Below are 18,533 nucleotides of genomic sequence, written 5' to 3' on the forward strand. Positions count from 1 at the left end.
AGGACGGCCTGGGAAGGATGCGAAAAGCCGGTGGGACGTGAGCAGTCCCGGCGGAACCCCGCGTCTGTGGGAGCTGCCTGTGATGGGAGCTGCTTGGTGGGGGCCCTTCGCTCCGCGGCCCCGGGTACGCACACAGGTGCCGATGTCAGCCTGGCCTGGGGCGGCATCAGGCAGAGAGGTGCAGCACCGCACCCCACAGCAGCAGCACCCCAAAGGCTGCCCTGCCGCCCGCCCTGTGCCATCGCATCCCAGCGGCGGAAGTGTCGCCGTGGGATTCCAATCGCGGCCATCAGCCCCGGCTCCTCCCGGGCTCCAGCTGCGGCCCCGGGGTTTCAGAAGATGCCTCGGCTGGGCAGTAACCCCCTTCCCCTTTGATTTATTGTTCTTGGGCCGGGCCCCCTCCTCCTGCCAACCTGCTCTTTCTCTCCATCCCCCCAGGAAGCGGGACTGGCCGCCCGCCCGCCAGGGCCTCAAACGCATTCCTGCTCCCTTTCATATACAGGCAGAGGGGAAGGGAGACGTTGACTTTGAACTGTCCCTTTGTAGGAGCAGGGCCCATTGTGGCAGTGATGGTTTTAGCTGGGGGATGTGGAGCGAGTCAGTGGGGTTCCTCGACGTCTCCTGTACATTTCAATGGGGCGATCTCTGGGGCCGTACGAGGTGCCTGGCTATTCTGGGGGTCACTGTGCAGCAGTGGCTCACATGTCCTCTCCCTTTGGGGCGGACATCCCTGGAGCTGTGTGCCTGGGGCAGGAGGGATGCTGCAGGCAGGATGCCCTAGGCTCTCTGTACGTGGTCTCTGGCTGCAGTCCCTGCTGGCAGCCCAAGCCCTATAACCCACCAGGCTGGTGGGATCCTGCTGGAAAAAGCTTAGTGGAGTGAACTGTGCATGCTCTCCAGGTCAGTAGGAAGGCAGCAAGCTGGGACGGCAGAAATGTGTAAACATTTGTCTCTGCTCTTTGCCAAGTGTTCCGACTTGCGCTCCCTTGGAGAAAAAAGGTATTAGGTGTGTGTGCTCAAAGGTGATGTTTTATTCACTGCCAGTCAGTGACACAGCTATCACTGCTGGATGCCACAGTTTCAGTTGGTGCAGCCCAGGTAGAGCCATGTGGTGGGCTGCAGACCTGCACATGATGGGGATGGGGCCTGACTGGATCCCATGTCCCCATCTGCACCTCAGGCCCATCTGAAGGGCATAAGCGCTGGGTTCAGCCCCAAAGTCCCAACCCTGATAGGAAAGCTGCCACTCCTCCATGGCACTATTATTTGCTTGGCTCCACCAGCAGAGCGGCCGGGGCTGAGCGTGTCAGGGCCTACCTGAGCTCTGTGCTTCCATGCCCCTCTGCTCAGCCTGGGTCCCCCCGCTCCCTGGGCTCTGGGAGAGAGCTGCTGCAGTGCTGAGGATGATGCAGGGGCTGCAGAAGGCTGGCAGGAGCTGAGCTGAGCATCCTGGAGGGTGGCTGTGCTCAGAGCACTGTTCTTGGAAGGGCCTCCCCAGTACAGATCCTGGGGTGTGGTTTGGCTGTCAGCCACACCACCGCCGCATCTGAACCTGCCAGCTCTTCCTTCTCTGCTGCCTTACGGGTGGGGAAAGCCAAAATACCTGGATGTGCTTTGAGAAGCTGTTAGGCTCTGGGAGCAAAGGAAAGACTGAACTGAGGACTTTGGGGGCAGTGATTGTGTGAGAGCTGCGTTTCCCCTGGGCAGCACATAGCACAGCCCCAGTGATGCAAGGTGCGATGCTGCCTGCCCAGGGCTGCAGCTGGAGACCACAGAGTCCCCTATAGAGAGGGGCACCAGGCTGTGTCGTGGGGAGCCCGGCACGGTGTCAGGGTGCTGGCAATGCCAGACATACCCCAGATGTGGGGCAGCCGGGAGCAGGGGTGAGCCAAGCACCCCCCGATGGTACCCGGGTGCTTTGGAGATGAGTCAGCCAAGGACCCTCCGGGGCTGCACAATAGCACCCGACCCTGCAGCGCCGAAACCCGGAGGAGACAAGATGGTATCAGCGTGAGGGGGCTGCCGTGATCAAAGGGCCGGGAGAGGAGCTCCAGCGGCTACACAATGGCTGGCGGGAGGGGGCACCGATAGCCCTTATCTGCCAGCCCCGCCGAGGTGCGAAGGGCCCGGCCCCGGGGGGCGAGAGATTATCAGGGTGGGAGGGACCGCCCCGGGTGATTTAGGGCCGGGTGGGTGCGGGCGGAGGCAGCCGGGGGCTCCCATCCAGCGCCTCTGCAGGGGAACCTGCCCCAACCCATGGGATGTTTTGGCAAACATCCCCATCTGAGAAGCAAGAAATGAAACCGTTTCTCACCGCGTCTGGGAGGAGTACTCCCCGAGAGCTCTGCCGCTGGAGCAGGAGGACGGGAGGTCACCTCCACTCTCTCCTGGGAAGGGTTTTGGAGTAGGGGAGCAGCAGCAGCCCTTCCAACCCCTCACATCTCCAGCTTCCCCCAGCCTGAGGGCCCCAGCACGAGTCTGCTACCTAAAAACCACCACAGAGCAAAGCTGCGGCGGGGCACAGCACACACTCGCATGGGTCTCAAACATGATTGTTTAATAAAATCTCCTTTTTAAAATAACTACAATCCATACAATAACAATGGTGTCAGGGAGAGGGGCAGCGACCCACGTGTAACAGCACGGCAAAGAGAAAGGATCTGTGCAGTGACGACTACTGCCACGGAGCCCTGCAGGGAGACGTCCCCGCAGCACCGCCGTGCTGACACGGGGCCACGCTGCCATCCCCGCTGTGCTGCGCCTGCAATGGGCCTCCTGTATGCGGTGGGGACACCTGCGGCTGCAATGCCCGTGCCAGGCTCTGGACGTGAAACCACATCTATGAAAAGCAACCCCAAACTCATCCCGGGCTCTGCGCCAGAGGGGTTGCGGCCAACGCAGAGCAGACTTCGGGCTCAGGAATGTGTTGGCAGCAGCTGGCAAGGGCACAAACCCCCGGGCTCCTGCGTGCTCCGCCTGGATGCAGACGTGGGCAGAGGGTGCAGGTGGAGGGGCGGGAGCCCGGGATGGATGCGAGGAGGCTGTCCCATGCCGCAGAGAGATGCGGGGCAGCTCCACAGGGAGGCTGTGAAAGGTGTGGGTCTGTTGGGCAGGGCCGTGGGCACAGAGAAGGGCGGGGGTTGGGGGAGATGGCGTGCGGGGGGTGCGGTCCGGCTGCCCCGCTCAGCACTGGGCTCAGCCACGCTCACCCCACGGGCACCGTGGGGCTCAGGGAGCAGCACAGCACTGCAGAACAGCGAGTGCCCCCAGCCTGCGGCTCCTGCGCTCCTCTCTCCTTCCTCCCCCATTGGTTTAAAACTGAAACGCTTAAACCCTTCTGACCGTTCATTGCACCGAGGCCTGGGGTGAGATCCCGGAGAGCTGCCCCACGCACGCAGCTCCAGGGCCTCGTGGACGACCTCCCCCTGCAGTGGGCCCGCAGGGTCCCCCACCCGGGGGCTCAGCTGCACGGGAACTGCTCTCAGCTCCGGCTCCACGGGTGGGATGGGGCAGCTCAGGGCCACCTCACAGCGGGTCGCTGCCGCGCTGAGGACGCAGGGCACCGGGACACGAACCCCCCGCCCCCCGCAAAGCACAGCGCAGCGGGGATCCCCGGCCCCCTCAGCCCTCGCGGTGCCCCGGAGCAGCGGGCGGGTGGCAGGAACGCGATCACAGCGGCAAAGAGGACAAGGACGCTTGAAGCAGGGCAGCCCCCATCCCACGGCTGTTAGTGGGTGTTTATTGGGCAGGCGTCGAGCAGTCCGGCGGGGGGTGGGGGGGGGGGCGTGCCCTGCCCGGGTCGTGCGGTCCGCAGAGAGCTCGAGCGCGGGGTGTTACGGGTGCACCTTGGGGTTCGGGGGGTGCAGGGAGGAGTCGTCGAACAGCGGGTTCCTCACTTCCATTTCTCCGGTCTGCAGAGCGAGATGGAGGGGAAAAGCGGCAGGTCAGGGCCTGCGGCGGAGCACGTCACCCCACCGTGCACAGCGCCGGGCCCGGAGCCCTCGGGGGGCACAGAAGCCCGTCCGGGAGGACCGGAGCCGCGTCGACAGCAGTGGGGTTCATCGCCCAGACTGCGCCAACTGCCCCTTAATGGGCCTGTAAAGACGTAATGATGACCCTTAATCTGAGCCCTGATGGTCGGGCTCCGCACCATTACCATGTGAAAGGCGCCTCCGAGACCGCTTTGTGCTCTTTGTACCCAGGGCTGTCAGGAGCTGCCCTGCCCCGGGGTCCCTTCGAGCTGCAGGGCCAGAAGTGGCCCCTCCGGCCCTGGGAGGCGAGGAGCCGCGACACTCCGTGCTCGGGGCCACCGGGACGGGATGGGACGGGACGGGACGAGACGCTCGCCCCGCGCCCACGTCCCGGCCCCATAGACGGGCGCATCTCGGGACACAGCGCAGCAGCCGTCGGGGCTGAGGGCACAGCGGGAAGGCAGAGGGGCTCAGCCGCCTCGGGGTTTGGTGAAGGCTTCACGCCGGTGGTGAGCACGGGGACCCGCCCCCCCTGCAGCCGCCCCGCAGCCGCCTTACCGGAGCCAGCCCGGGGCACTCATACACTGTGAAGTCTCCGTCCTCGTTCTCCTCATCGGATGAGGCGGAGTCCGGCACCTTGGGCTCTTCTTTATGCCTGTGGGGAGAGGTTGGAGAGAGGGGAGGTCAACGGGATCCTCGTTCACGGGACAGCCACCCAGACGGTGCTGGCCGAGGACAGAGCCGGGGTGGGGCGGTTCCGGAAGGACGGCGAGCGGTCCTCGTGGGCTGTTGGGACACTCAGCCCTGGCAGCTCTGGCAAAGACGAGGCTGCTTACTTCTCCATGGAGAGCATCTGCTGCTTTTGGTGCTGGTAGTGGTACATCTGGGCGCTCTGAGCCAGCGTCTTGTCCCCAGGCTGCAGAGAGAGCAGCGGCAGCGTGAGGGCAGCGCTCCATAGAGCAGAGTGCCCAGCCAGCAGGGGCCCGTGGGGAACACATCCCAGCCCACCACAGCAGCTTACCGAGATCTTGTCGTAGGGCAGAGGGCTGGCCACTCTCTGCGCCGAGTAGTCCGCTTTCTGTGCCAGCCTAACCTCCTTCTGCAGCCTGACAGGAGGAGAGGACAGCGCTGGCAGGAGCAGCTCCAGAGAGGAGCAGGTGCCCTCCCGCCCCGATCCCTGTTCTGTGCCATGGCACAGGAAAAGTCACAGCCACCTCCATTCTGCAGGCCGTGGCACACCTGGAGCTGGAGATGAGCCACCAATGTGCGGTGTTGGCACTCAGTGCTGCAGTGATGCCACAGCAGGTGCCACCGCTCCCAGGAGCCTGGCACTGGGGTGTCCCACCACTGTCCTCCAGCCCCAACTTCAGGGGACATGGACACTACTGTGTCTGCATTGGGACCATCAAGGACAGCTCTTGCCTTTCCTCCAAGCCCTCCCCAAGCCCTGGAAAAGAGCCTAAGAAGAGCTCCCCGGGCACGGGGATTTACTGTACCAGCAGGCCCAGCTCACCTGCACCAGCAGACTGCAGCCACAATCAGAGCGGAGATCCCAGCCAGCGTGCACACCACGATCAGCCCTGCAGAGGGAAATGGGGGTGAGCCCCAGGGCGCAGCGGCACTGCAGAGCCAGCCCGATCACCACCCGTGTCATCGGCCTCACCGAGCACCACATCGTCATTCGAAGGGACGGGGGCTGCCTCCACGGGGTACTTCGGTGCAGTGGCGGTGGTAGAGGTGGGGAGGGTGGCAGCTGCCTTGCTGCCAGCCGGGCCCCTCTGCAGAAGCTCCTGCCTCAGCCTGCTGGGCACTCGCTGTCTCCCGGTGGGGGCCAGGGTGGCTGCAGGACAAAGCCAGGTGTGAGCAGAGCAGTGTGCCCGATGCGCGGCCATACAATGGGGGCTGGTGTGGACCAAACCACTTGGGGTCAGGAACTGGGCGAGCAGGGGACACCTCAGCACTAGGGCGTGACTGCGTGGCCCTGAGTGGCATCCCTGCCACTGCCACCCCGTCCAATTCAGGAGCTGACAGAAGCCCTGGTGTGGTTCCCTGCCCCATTAGCTCCCCAAAAGAGGCCAGAGAGGGACTTTACTGAGCGCAAGCAGCACTTACTCCTGGGCTTGCCATCTCGCAGGGCGTGGGAGCGGGTAGCATCTTGCCTGGCCAGCACATCCGCCAGAACGTCGATTTCATCCTCTAAGCTGGGAACAGACGTCCTCCCTGCACCAAGAGAGACACGGGCGTGAGGTGGGCACGTGGGGCAGCTGCCAGGGGGCAACCCAGCCCGGGGCCAGAGCGAGCAGCCCCCCGGGGAGGGGCTCACGCGGTGCTGTAGAGCTCAGCTCGCAGCCCCATGGCGTTGGGCACAGCCCGAGGGTGCCCTCCTGTGGGGCGGCAGCGCAGAGCGGCACTGAGCCTTGCTCGCAGTGCCCGCTGCTCACACATGCGGCTTTTAACAGGATTAAACTCGACTTCAAAGTCAGAAGACCTCCGTGCTCCCTCTCAGTTGCTGCATTAAGGCTGTCCCCAGTGGGAAGCCCTGGAGGGTAAATGAAGACATACAAAGGCAAGGTGGTGCAGGCAGCTCGGTTCCCAGAAAATTCAAGTTTATAACAATTACAGCTCCTCTGGAATTTGTCATCACTTGGAGCGTTTGGAAATAAACACCGATCCCTTCCAGCTGGGCACAGAGCCCCTCGGCCACCCCCGCCTGTCCTTGTGACTCACAGCCGCTGCTGTCTGCCTCAGCCAAGCACCAGCCTGAAACGGGGACACCGTGGGCCGGACCAGGAACACACGGCCAGGCTGGAGAGCAGCAGGACAGCGAGGTCACAGCCCAGCACCTATGTGACCCATTCCACCTTAGCTCAGCAGAGGGAGGCGCAGCCCCCGTGGTTCCCGGAGCTGCTCCTGGTGCATCCCTGACTGCTGTCTTCTGGGATCACAGCCTTGGCTGACAATCTCAGCCCCTGGTTTGAAACGTGTGCAAACAAGGCTCCAAAGTGAGCACAAAGAGCCATCACCGTAACCCTAACCCTAAGCCTATCCCCGAACTTAACCTTAACCCCAACCCTACCCTGAATCCCTGGGAGAACCGGGCTGTGTCTGTGGGATTGGGGTGCAGGGCCCATGTCACAGCCATGCCTTTGGCAGACGTTGCTGTAACTGCTGATGTTTCTGGAGTATTGATGTGATGTGCCTAAAAAAATCTAATACATGCAAAAAAGCCACCCCAACACTGAGCAGACCGAAGGCTGCTCGCAGGGTGCTGCGGGACACAGCGCTCACAGCTCTCCCAGCCTTAAGGCAGCGTTAGAACATTACGGCCATGTGCTCGCTTTCAGCAGAACGCAGGCGAGTGACTCACCTGCATTAACCGGCTCTTATTTCCACGTTCCCTTTCAGCTGCTAAAAATCCCTGCACTTCAACTTCACTCGGTTTGAAACGAGCATGCACCTTTTCATTCTCAGCCATTACATTTTTAAAAGCATTTAATTTTAACAGAGGCAGAGAAACAACTTCCCCAGCGACCACCACGCCTGTCCTGCAGTGCGGGTCAGGGGCACCACGAGGGAGCAGTGAAGCACCGGCGCACGGAGTGCAGCCCTGCATCAGGATGTGTGAGGGTGAAGGGCAGTACGGGGGCACAGGGGGCAGCTGGCACGCTGGGGGCAGTGGGGCAGCAGGGTGGGTGCCCTCTGATGGCAGGTGCCAGCTCCTCAGCAATCCCTGCCCACCGTCTCCCCAGCTCGACCCCGCAGCACATGGGGTCCCACTGGGGGGACCCAAGGAAGGCAGAAGGAGGAGGGACACGTGCAGGCTGCCGTCCCAGGTGCACTGACAGCGGGAATGCCCAAATAGTGCGCACAGGCACAGCCTTGCTACAAATCCCCTTATCCACACCATCCTGTCTCGAGACTGCAGATCCCTCCTGAGTGCTGGGAAGTACAGCAAAGGGGAGTGGGCCGGCCCAGGAACCCCCTTCCTTCTCCCGCATGCTTGGCAGGATCAGCCCCACCTCTGCCAGCCCCAGCCGTGCTGTTGGGCTCCACACCACGGGGACCGAGCAGCAGCAGCAGAGGTGACACTGAGCACAAACTCACCACCACTTCAGCCCTGCTCCTCCCACAGCACAGGGGGCTCAGACCCCGCCACGAGTCCAAGGTGAGCTTGCAGCAGGTGGGCAGGGTCCCCCACAGCCCATCTCACCTCGGTGCTGGTGCCGCGCAGGGAACGCCACGACCCCCATGCACACCGTCACCAACGGGAGGAACACGCAGCTCACGTGCATCATCTGCTCCAGACCCAAAGCGCCACTTCTCACTCCGCAGAGCCGAGCCGGCAGCGCACAGCTCTGCTGCCCACACCAGGGAGAGGAGCCCTGGCTCCTGCCCACGCTGCTGCCAGGAGCCAATTGCAGGAACAGCACTGCAGTGAGCAGCTGGGATCCCGGGATCGGCGTCACTGGCAGTCGCAAGCATCTGAAGGATGCCTGACCCTTTAAAGGGGCTGCGTGGGCAGCACAGCTGTGTGGGCAGCCCCTTTAAAGGGTTAGGCATCCTTGAGGACATGGAAACCACTGTTTCCAAGCTGGCACTGCATCTTTCCCCTCCCTCCCCCCCCCCCCACCACGATGCAGCTATCTCAGCTCCTCTGCACCCCTGCAGAACCCTGCAGATGCACTGATGCAGCCGGGAGCCGGGCACTGCCTGAGCGAAACACAGGATCAGCACTTAGGATGCAAAAGTACCCACAGAGGAGTCAGTGCCTCCCTGCAAAGGGCACTGGGCAGCCTCAGGATGCTACTGGACTCCAGCATGCTAAAATAGAGGATTCAGAAATCTCTGTTTTCTCCTACACAAACAGGGGCTGAAGGGGAGCCAGCCATCGGCACACTGCCTGAAGCTGCAGCTGGGATGATGGTGGCTGTGGGGATGGGAGGGGCAGCAGTGGGGGCACCCCCAGCAGAGGATGCTGCTTGTGGCCCTGCATCTCCCTACCACACTGACACAGAGCTGGGTTGCTATGGAGATGCAGGCACATGTGCAGCACTTCCAAGAGGAAAATTTGCTCCCAAGACTTCACAGAATAAACTCAACCCCCCCCCCCCCCACCCAGCAGAGCCCACAACCGGGACACCCACCCCTGCTTGCTGCTGAATGCCATGCACAGACCCTACCCCAGCACCCATCCGTCACCCCCCTTCCACTGCCTGTCCCCTCTGACTGACAGCACCGGGCTTCTTCGCTTCATGGTTCTCCCCTCCCATTCAGAGGTGCCCATCCAGCAGGAAGGGCCGGCCTCGGGGCACACCCAGCACAGGCTCCTTGTTCCCTGGGATGGGTATGAGGGAGGGAGAGGGGCTGTGCCAGAGCTGATGCCACCGTGCTCCCAGCTCGGGGCCACGGGCATGGCCACGGGACCCCCTCCCATGGGGCGCAGGGCTGAAGTACGGGCGGTGCACGTACCACTGGGTGAGCGCTTCTCCTGCAGGCAGTGTCCATGGCTGTCCTCCAGGAAGTTGGGCAGGCAGGGGCCGCAGGTGCTCGATCCCAGCGGGCAGAACTTCCGTCGCTGCAGGGCGCAGTCCAGGCGCCGCGGACACGGCTCTGCTGCAGACAGGAGGAGAAATGTCAGGCAGAGCAGAGGGGCTGGGCACTGCCTGGGACCCCGAGCCCCAGGGCCCCACCTCCCCTTGGTGCCTCCTGCACATCTCCGTCCCCTGCCGAGGGCTCAGCCCCTGCCCACAGCACCCACCCAGCACCGAGCAGCTGCAGCCAGAACCAAACCAACACACAGCCGATGCTCGTGTGGGAGCTGCCATCAAAAATAGTAAAAAAGCAAAAGCCCACTCCTGAGCCTCAGCACTGCTGCTCGTCACCATCAGCAACAACTTCAGTTCTTGTCCCTCTGAGAGCAGGAAAGGAAAACCCATGGGACCGAGACTCAGGTGTCTGTCAGGGTGCTGAGTTGTCAGGGTGTTGGGGAGTCAAGGTGTTGGTGTGTTGGGATGTCACGGAATCAGAGAATCACAGAATCTCAAGGTTGGAAAGGACCTCTAAGATCATCCAGTCCAACCGTCCTCCCATCACCACTGCTACCCCACGCACTAACCCAGATCTCGTGGCTCCTCATGCAGACATCTCCTGAACACTGACAGGGACGGCGACTCCACCACCCCCCTGGGCAGCCATTCCAGCACCCGACCACCCTCTGAGAGAAGAAGTTTTTCCTTATGTCTAATCTAAATCTCCTCCGGTACAACTCGTGGCCATTTCCTTGGGTCCTGTTATTTGCCTGGGAGAAGAGGCCAAACCCCTCCTCATCACAACCTCCCTTCAGGAAGTTGTAGAGTGCAGTGAGGTCTCCCCTGACCTCCTCTTCTCCACACTGAACAATCCCAGCTCCCTCAGCTGCTCCTCGTAAGATTTGTGCTCCAGACCCCTCACCAGTTTCATTGCCCGTCTCTGGACACGTTCCAGGGCCTCAATGTCTTTCCCGAGTGAGTCAGTGTCAGAGTGTCAAGGTGTTGGGATGCCAAGGTGTTGGGGTGTCAGGTTGTCAGGGTGTTGGGACGTCAGAGCTCAGCCCAAGGCCATCTGCTTGGAGCCGGTGCGGGGCTCAGCTGTGCAGAGTGCTTGAGAGGTGAATTAATGCACAATAAGAAAATAACTGGGGGGTTAAGCACAGTAGCTGGACTTCCTCTGCTTGCTGCTCACCCACCCTGGTCTCTCACTCAAGGTCATGCTGATTTTGTTTAAAACTACACCGAAACCTCAAACATGAGCTTCAGTGCAGAGAAGGTTCCATAGCAGCCGCAGGGCCGGGGACGCCCACGGCCCCACGGGAGGCAGTGATGGACACACAGCCCTGGCGTGCTCAGCCAGCGCCCAGCAACCAGTTAAATAAAGCAGCCTGCAATATATAATAGGTCGTTATCTCTGTTTGAGGAACGAGCTGTGCTTGTGCAGCTGTCACGGGTTGGGATTAGGAGCAAGACAGACGGGCACTGATCTAATTAAGCTCCCGATGTTTAATCAATCGGTGTTTAGCGAGCAGATATTGCCACAGGGTGCGTTGCTGGGGCTCTCTGCTTTGCCATGCTGGCTCTGGGGCCTTCGGAGCCCTCTGAAGCCCTGCCCTGTGCCCCAGCAGCCAGGCCGTGGGGCCCAGCACCCAGCTGGGACCGGGGTGCTCCACCAAACCTCCCGCAGGTGGGCAGTGAGCGGCAGCGTAAGCCAAGGCAGCCTGGCACCAGGTTCTGGTGGGGACCCACGGGGGGAAGGCTCAGTGCCCCAAGGCCAGGCTCCAACAGGAGAGCTGAGAGATCTCAACGCCTTGCAGCCAACGTGGAAAAACAAACAGCAGGGTGAGCCCGAGCCGAGGGCACGTGGGAGCGGATCCAGCCCCAAGCACGGGAGCTGCTCAGTGAGCTGCAAGGTGCACACACACACATGCACACACATACCCCAGAATGGGTGATCCGGGTCAGAGAGCTCCCCACAGCACTCCCCATCCCCACAGACTCACGTGGGCACAGCAGGCACCAGGGCCACACACCCACCAGGGCACTCCAACGGCACATGGAGCTGCTGGCATTCACAGCCTCAGGGAAAGGGTTTTGGCTTTTTTTGACATACGTGCCAAAACATACAGATGAAAAAGAAATAAATTCCAGGAGGACATCCGGGTAGTAATGGAACAACAGGAAACTCCCCTGGTGCATAAATGCATCAGGTGAAAAGGTAAAAGTTAACGTAAGAGGGAAATTAATCAGTGCAGGAGGTTGATAGGAGCGCTGCACACAGGTAACACCCAGCCTCCGGGCTAACAGGGCCCCAGCCCTGCTGCCAACGCCAGTGGCACAGGCACACAGCACACCCAGTGGGGCACTCAGGAGCTCAGCAGTGCTCCCAGCAGTGCAGCGATGCACCCAGCAGGGCGCTCAGCAGGGCAGCAGTGCACCCAGCAGTGCACCCAGCAGTGCACCCAAGAGGCTGCTGGAGAACCTCCAGCACTGTTGTGGGCACAGCCCGACGGCACTCAGCAGCACAGGTAACTGCAGCAGAGGGCACGGTAGAGAGCAGTGCACCAGCACAGCTGGTGGAAGCCCACAGCGGTGCTCCATGGTCGCTCCTCCTCCGGCCTGGTGACGTGGCAGCCGCTCACTACCTGCCTGCTCCCCAGCCTTCCCACGAGCTGGCAGCAGCCGGGGCTTTCCTCCCAGCCTCGCTCCAGGTGCTGGGCAGCAGCGGCTGCGTTCTCTTGCGTGGCTGTGTGCTGCCGACAAGTGAGCTTGACCTCAGCTCGTGGCCCCTTGGCAGTGCCACACTGCTCACATCACTGCTGTGCTCCTGCCACCAAAGTGCAGCACGGGGACTCCTCCTGCCCCTGGTGCTCCACAAGCGCTTTCCCTAAGTGCAAATCCCAGCGACTGGATTTTGGGACGGGCACAAAGAGCTGACATGTTGGCCCCCACCCCTCGCTCTTGCACTTAGAAGCAGGCAGCAAAACCTGCACCAGCCACATTGCACTGCTGCTCCTGGGTGCTGAGCACACGGCCACGTCCACACAGCCTGCACCCCACGCCGCTGCCCCCCCACCGCCAGCCTCCCACGCAGCCTGCATCAGCGTTTCTGGCCCGCCGCACCACGCCGAAGGCCACAAATAAATCACCCTGCAGCTTCGCCCACCTTCTGGTTTGGCAGGTTTGGTTGAGCAACGCCAGCACCTTCCCCAGCCCGTGCCTCGCAGCGTTTGCCTTGTTTGGGTGCTGTGCTCGCCAGCCAGGCAGGCGCAGGGGTGCGGCACAGACTGTCCCCAACGTGCCCCGTGTCACAGCCACGGGCAGGATCCGTGCCAGGCTCAGTGCGAAGGGGCAGAGCAGGGCCTTCCCCCCCCCCCCCCCCCCAGGGTGGAACAGGGCAGGGAACACACACAGGGGATGAGGTCACCACCGCCCGCCTCACTGCTATGAGGAACACACAGGGGTCCCACAGCAGAAGAAACCCCTCCTGGAAAGGCCCTGCCCTGTGCAAGCTGGAGGAGCAGGATTTCATTTAATTGCTCCTAGAACCCCTTACTGGGCAGAAAAATTACCATTCACCACCTTGGCAATTTGCCGGGCACAGTAAGGAAACGGAAGTGGGATTAATGGGTGCTGCAGGAATGGGAGATGGCAGTGGGATGGATGGAAATGGCTCCCAAGTGCTGCAAGAGCAGGCAAGGCTGCTGGCACGCTCAGAGCCACAGGAGAGCTGGGGGGCAGCAGGGAACAGGGACAGGGACCCGCAGGTGGGTTGGTGGCCACCGTGGTCACACTGCTGCTCTTGGAACCAGCTCTTGGTCAGCTCCAGAGGGAGGTTTTGGTGTCAGTTCTGTAGCAGCAGGGCCGGCCTCCAGCCACGAGTCATTAGCTTCACATACTCAGGAAGAAATTAAAAAAAAAAAGTAAAAAAGAGGAGGAGAAACAGATGCTGCAAGCAATTTCCTTGGTGCAAACCAAGCAGCGTGCAGGCCTTTCCCTGGGCAGACTGATGGGGCACAATGGGATGTGGATTGAGCTGGGGGAGAGCTGAAGTGCCCCCACGGGGACCGCAGGCTGTCAGCAGTGCCACAAAGTGCCTTGCTGTCCTTGCAGCCTAACACACCAACCTTCCTTCTGGTGCACCGACCCGACAGCTGCTGGCTGCAGCAGGCAGGGACAGCTCACAGCAGAGACCCGCGTCCCCAGAGCAGCAGTGCTGCGCCCGCCGGGGCCGGATGCTCCCACAGCCACAGCCCTCCCACACCTCGCTGGCGGCCCACACCTCCAGGAGACATTTGGAAGCCTTTAATGACAACGGATGAGGCACGATTTCGCTGACAAAACGCCCTCTGGCAGCCCGGGGGCGGCGGCGGCGGCAGCAGCGTGGGCTGCGGGGGGGTCTGCCCGTCCTGCCTACACCACCCGACCACGCACCGCCCCCGGCCCCAACGCTGCCCCCAGGCACAGCGTGCCCAGGGATGTGGGCAATGCCCGCAGCTCCAGGCACAGAGGGTGCATACCCCTCGCAGGGGGCCCTGCAGCCCTCACTGCGTGCGCGGTGCCTTCCCACAGCACGGTCCTGTCCCGCGCCCCCGGGGAAGGGCTGCAGGTGGAACAGCCGAGCAACTGCCCAGAAATTTCTTTCGGTTTTTATCCCCCACGAGAGGCAGCTGGCTCGAGCAAAGCTTCTCGTTTCCAGCCAGGAAGCCAAGAATTAGCGCTGCCGGCAGCGCACCGCAGCCCCGCGCCGGGTCACATTACCGGCAGATTATCGGGGTCTCTCTCTGCCAGCTTAGCGGGCGGCTCGGAGATAATCCCCAGCAGCCGCACAGCGCCGCAGCATCCCCAGCAGCGGGACTGTCACCCCGCACGGAGTCGGACTCCGTCCCCACGCTGTGCCACCTCCGCCTCCTTCCCCAGAAGGGAAACCAAGGGCAGGAGCCACGTCGGGCTCCGTCCGCGGGGGGAGAGCCCAGAAAAGCACTGCTCGGGGCAGCACGGTGCTGGACACAGAACGGAGCAGCCGTGACTGTGGTGCTCCGCCGACGGGAGGATGGATTGATGGCTGCCTGCTCTGCCTGCGTTTTCTTCCTTGAATTCAAAACACACAATGGGAGGAAATGGAAAATGCCCATATGGGAACAGGACTCGGTGCAGTGCGCTCCAGCAGCCCACGTGAAGCACTCAGAGCGGGGAGAACAAAACGCTTCCATCTGGGGCTGCCCGAGCCCCGGCCTGCTGCAGCACGGGCACTGCCACCCCACCCTCCGAGGGGCTGCTGCCCAGCTCCAGGCACTTAACGGCCACTTTCTTCCCCTTGCAATTATCCTTAGTTCATGAAACGGCTAATTATAGGCCTGCTGCCTCCATTTGGTGCTCTTATTACCCTCACAACAGCTGCTGTAGATAAAACACGAAGAGCACAGGCTGGGAGAGGTAATGCAGCCCCGGGGCCAGGTAGGTGGGGAGCACAGCCCCACAAAAACACCCGGTGGTGGCACCATGGGGCGGGAGCCCAGGGCAGCCCTGTGCTGCAGGCAGCAGAGCCCAGGCCCAGAGCGAGGACGCAGCACCACATGCATGGTCCAGGCTGGGGTTAACGTACAGGACAGGAGCAACGGCTACCCCTGTGCCCACGGGAAGGGCCACCCCTCCCATCGCCATCAGCCCCAACCCTGTGACCCATCTGTCCCCATCAGCCCCCAGCCTGTGACACCCCCATCCCCAGCCATCCCCTAAGCACAGAGCCAGTATTAAGCCGATTACATCCCTTAATACTCTGATGGCCCAGAAGTACTGTTTCAGGCAAATGTCTCAAACTCATCTGGGTGTGCTGGGGGGGTCAGCTCTGCAGGGGCCGTGGCAGCATCAGAGCCTCCTGTGGCAGAGCAGCTGTGGGGGTACCCTCTGGGGAAGGGGCAGCTGCGGCCCTGGGAGGCATCACCCAGCACAGTGGCCCTGGCCAGCAGGAACGGTCAGCAGCCCCCTTTGCAGAGGGGGTTTGGGTGACATACATCTGTCACACAGGCGTGGAGAGGGATATTGACCATCGTGACCACGATGACTCAGATGATGCTCTGCGTCTCAAGAAAAAGCAGAGAAGCCTGGAAGCCTCTGCTCACCGCAGACTGACACAGCAACGCCACAACCTGCATGGCGTGGGGCTCCGAGACCACTCTTCTGCCATCCCATGTGGGAAATCTTTAAAACAACAGATCAGATTTGGTGACCAAATTTCTCAAGAAGCGGTGAGAAGTCTTGACTGTCACTGATGCTCTGGGAAATTCAGCCAGGAAACCAGGAGAGGCAGCACGAGTGCTGCTGGGAGCTGTGCACACTGGGCAGACATGTGGGGAGCACCAAAGCTCCAGCACTGGCTGCACCACCTCCAGCGCCAGCTGTCGCCCTCCTCCATCCTAGAACAAGGTGAAGATATCCCCATGCCACATGCCATCTGTGTCCTGGGGGACTGCTGAGCCTCCTGGAAAGGAGAACCAGTGCTTCCCTTCCTGGCTGTGCAGCAGTGCCCCACAGGAGCACAGCAGCCGGGCACAGAGGGATGGGGCAGGGCAGCCCCAAAAGGCTCCTGAAGATAGAGCCTCTGGGTTGCTGCGTGCCCTGCAAAGCCAACCTCCTGGCTGCAGGATGCTGCTGCCGTCGGCACTTCCAGGCTGCAGCACATTGCCAGCCTCCACCTGGGGGAAAGCCACAGCAGCAGAGCCTCAGCCTGAGCCGTGCTGCAAAGCTGCTGTGTAGCCGTGGAGAAACCCAGGTCCTGCAGCCCAGGGCAGCCCCTGAGGACCCCCCAGCCCAGTGCAGGAACGGTTCCTCAGGGAGAAGCGCTGCCCTGAGCCCACAGTCTCAGGTGAACCACCCCAGCTCTGCGGCGGCCTTAAATTTAGAGCCAGTGGAGGCCACGCTGGAGGGTCGGTGGCTGCCCAGCACAACTGCAGTGTGCGTCACAGTCCCTGGGTGGCTCTGCTGGCAGCTGTGCCCCCACAGGGTGACATGGGGCTGCACCCTCACTGTGTGTGACCATGCAGAAGCCTGCCCGCCGCCCCCTGGGGAGATGGCCAAACCTGTCTGCAGCCAGCACAGCGCCAGGCGGGCCAGGCAAACAATGCCCACCTGCAAACAATGCTGGGAGCAGAGGGTAGCCCTGGTTCTGAGCAGCCACTGGGGCAGAAAGCACTGCCAAGAGCCATGCAGGGACACCACTTCTGCGTCAGCACCCAGCAGCCGGGCACAGGATCACAGCCCTGCACGCAGCCCTGGGCACGCACCGAACCCTGCGGAGCTGCACGCTGACAACCAGGCCTTCAAAACAAAGCAAAATCCCCCGAAGAAAAGAGAAAGCAGGCCACGCACAGAGCTGCTGGGAAAGGAAGAATAAAGGAAAAGAAAAGCAGGAGCAGCTCCTGCAAACACATCGCCCGATGGGTGCTCCGAGAGCACAGCGCACAGCAGCGGGGGGGTGGCGGCGCCCTGCCCGGGCTGACGCATCCCCGCCGCTCGGGCAGCAGAGCGGCTCCATTTGTTTGTTCTCCCAGCGCAGCCACCGGAGCGCAGCGCAGAGCACCGCCGCGTTCGCTCCCGGCGCCGCTCCGGGGGTGTCCCCGCTCTCGGGCTGCCCGGCACCGCCCCGGGACGCCCCGGACCCCTCGCCCTCGGACCCGTCCCGGAGCGGAAGGGCGAGCGCTGCGGGACAGCGGGCGGCAGCGCGGGGGGCACCGCACCGAGGGACGTCCCCCATCCCGCTCTCGGCCCACCGCCGCGTGCCGCACCCAGGACCCCCCCTCCGTCCCCCGCCGGGGAACCCCTCCCCGGAGCGGAGCCGCTTCCTCGGCTCCAGCCCCCCGGGAGCCCCCAGCCCCGGCCCGGAGCAGCCCCTCCCCACCGCACGGCCCGGCCCCGAGCCCGGCGCGGCGGCACGCGGGAGGGCCCGGCGGTGCTGCGGGACGCCGCCTCCCGGCCTCGAGGGGCACCGGGCCCCGGGGGTGAGCCGCGGGTCCCCCGGGCGGGGCGGGGCGGGGAGCAGAGGCCGCGGCGCGCACTCACCGGTGCGGGCGGCGCGCGGACGGCAGGCCCCGAGGGCGGCGAGCAGCAGCAGCAGCGCTCCGCGGCGGGCGGCCGCCACCATCCTCCAGCGGCGCGGGCGGGCGCGGGGCCGCGGGGCTGCGGGCGGCGGCGCCGGGCTCGGCGGGGCGGGGCGGAGGCGGCCGCCCCCTGGCGGGGCGGTGCTCGCTGCGGGGCCGGACCCGCGGGGCCGCCGCTGCACCTGAGGGCGGTTCGCCTTTGCGCCGCCGCCGTTTTGCGTGCGGTCGTCTCTGCGTGCGCCGGCGGGCAGATAACGTCACATCTCGTAACCAGAAACGCGGTCCTCGACCCCTGAGAGAGCGGCGTGGGGCGGAGATGCTGCTGCGGAGCTCCGGGAGCGGAGCTGAGGGAAGAGCCGCGGGAAAGGGGAGCGAGGAAACGCCGTGCGGGGCGCCGCGGAGCCACGGCGCGGCTGGGGTTGGAAGGCGCCTTCGGGTCCGTCTGTCCAACCCCTGCCCCAGCGGGACGCCCGGCGCGGTGTGCCCGGGGCTGCGTCCAGGCGGCTCCTGGAGATCTCCGAGGAGACCCCGCAGCCCCTCCGGGCAGCTGTGCCGCTGCTCTGCCACCCGCACGGCACTGAAGGGCTTCCCGATGTTCGGAGGGGACCCTCTCGTCCCAGTTGGTGCCCGTTGCCTCTTGTCCTGGCACTGGGCGCTGCGGAGCACGGCCTGCCTCCGTCTTCATCCGCCCCTCCCATTGGGCATTTGTAGACATCGACGAGATGCCCCTGAGCCTCCTGTTCTCCAGGCCGAGCAGTCCCAGCTCTCTCAGCTTTCCTCATAGCACAGGTGCTCCAAGTCCCTTCCTTGTTTTTGTGTCTCTCTCCAGTGGCTCCAGGTCTCTTGTAGTGGGGAGCCCAGGACCAGACCCAGTACACCAAGTACGGCCTCATCGGTGCTGAACAGAGGGGAAGGATCGCCTCCCCCCACCTGCTGGC

At 63.2% G+C, this 18,533-nt stretch overlaps 1 protein-coding gene across 3 annotated transcripts; it reads right to left on the reverse strand.

Annotated features, from left to right (window-relative positions):
- Window positions 1-2,536: 2,536 nt before the first annotated feature.
- On the reverse strand, window positions 2,537-17,660 carry NPDC1 (neural proliferation, differentiation and control 1). 3 transcript variants are annotated; one of them, XM_046901914.1, is made up of 9 exons: window positions 17,558-17,660; window positions 9,441-9,581; window positions 6,084-6,191; window positions 5,635-5,811; window positions 5,485-5,551; window positions 4,993-5,077; window positions 4,808-4,887; window positions 4,530-4,626; window positions 2,537-3,911 (listed from the first exon to the last, which is right to left on the reverse strand). In XM_046901914.1, the coding sequence occupies exons 1-9, from the start codon at window positions 17,637-17,639 to the stop codon at window positions 3,834-3,836; spliced, it is 915 nt and encodes a 304-aa protein (XP_046757870.1). In that variant the 5' UTR covers window positions 17,640-17,660; the 3' UTR covers window positions 2,537-3,833. The 3 variants fall into 3 exon arrangements, with proteins under 3 accessions (XP_046757870.1, XP_024997171.1, XP_046757869.1); XM_025141403.3 differs by having other exon boundaries at window positions 9,441-9,584; XM_046901913.1 differs by lacking the exon at window positions 17,558-17,660 and adding an exon at window positions 9,730-9,964 and having other exon boundaries at window positions 9,441-9,584.
- Window positions 17,661-18,533: the final 873 nt, after the last annotated feature.

This window comes from Gallus gallus, chromosome 17 (genome assembly GCF_016699485.2).
Source record: "Gallus gallus isolate bGalGal1 chromosome 17, bGalGal1.mat.broiler.GRCg7b, whole genome shotgun sequence".
In the NCBI taxonomy this organism is placed as follows: Eukaryota; Metazoa; Chordata; class Aves; order Galliformes; family Phasianidae; genus Gallus; species Gallus gallus.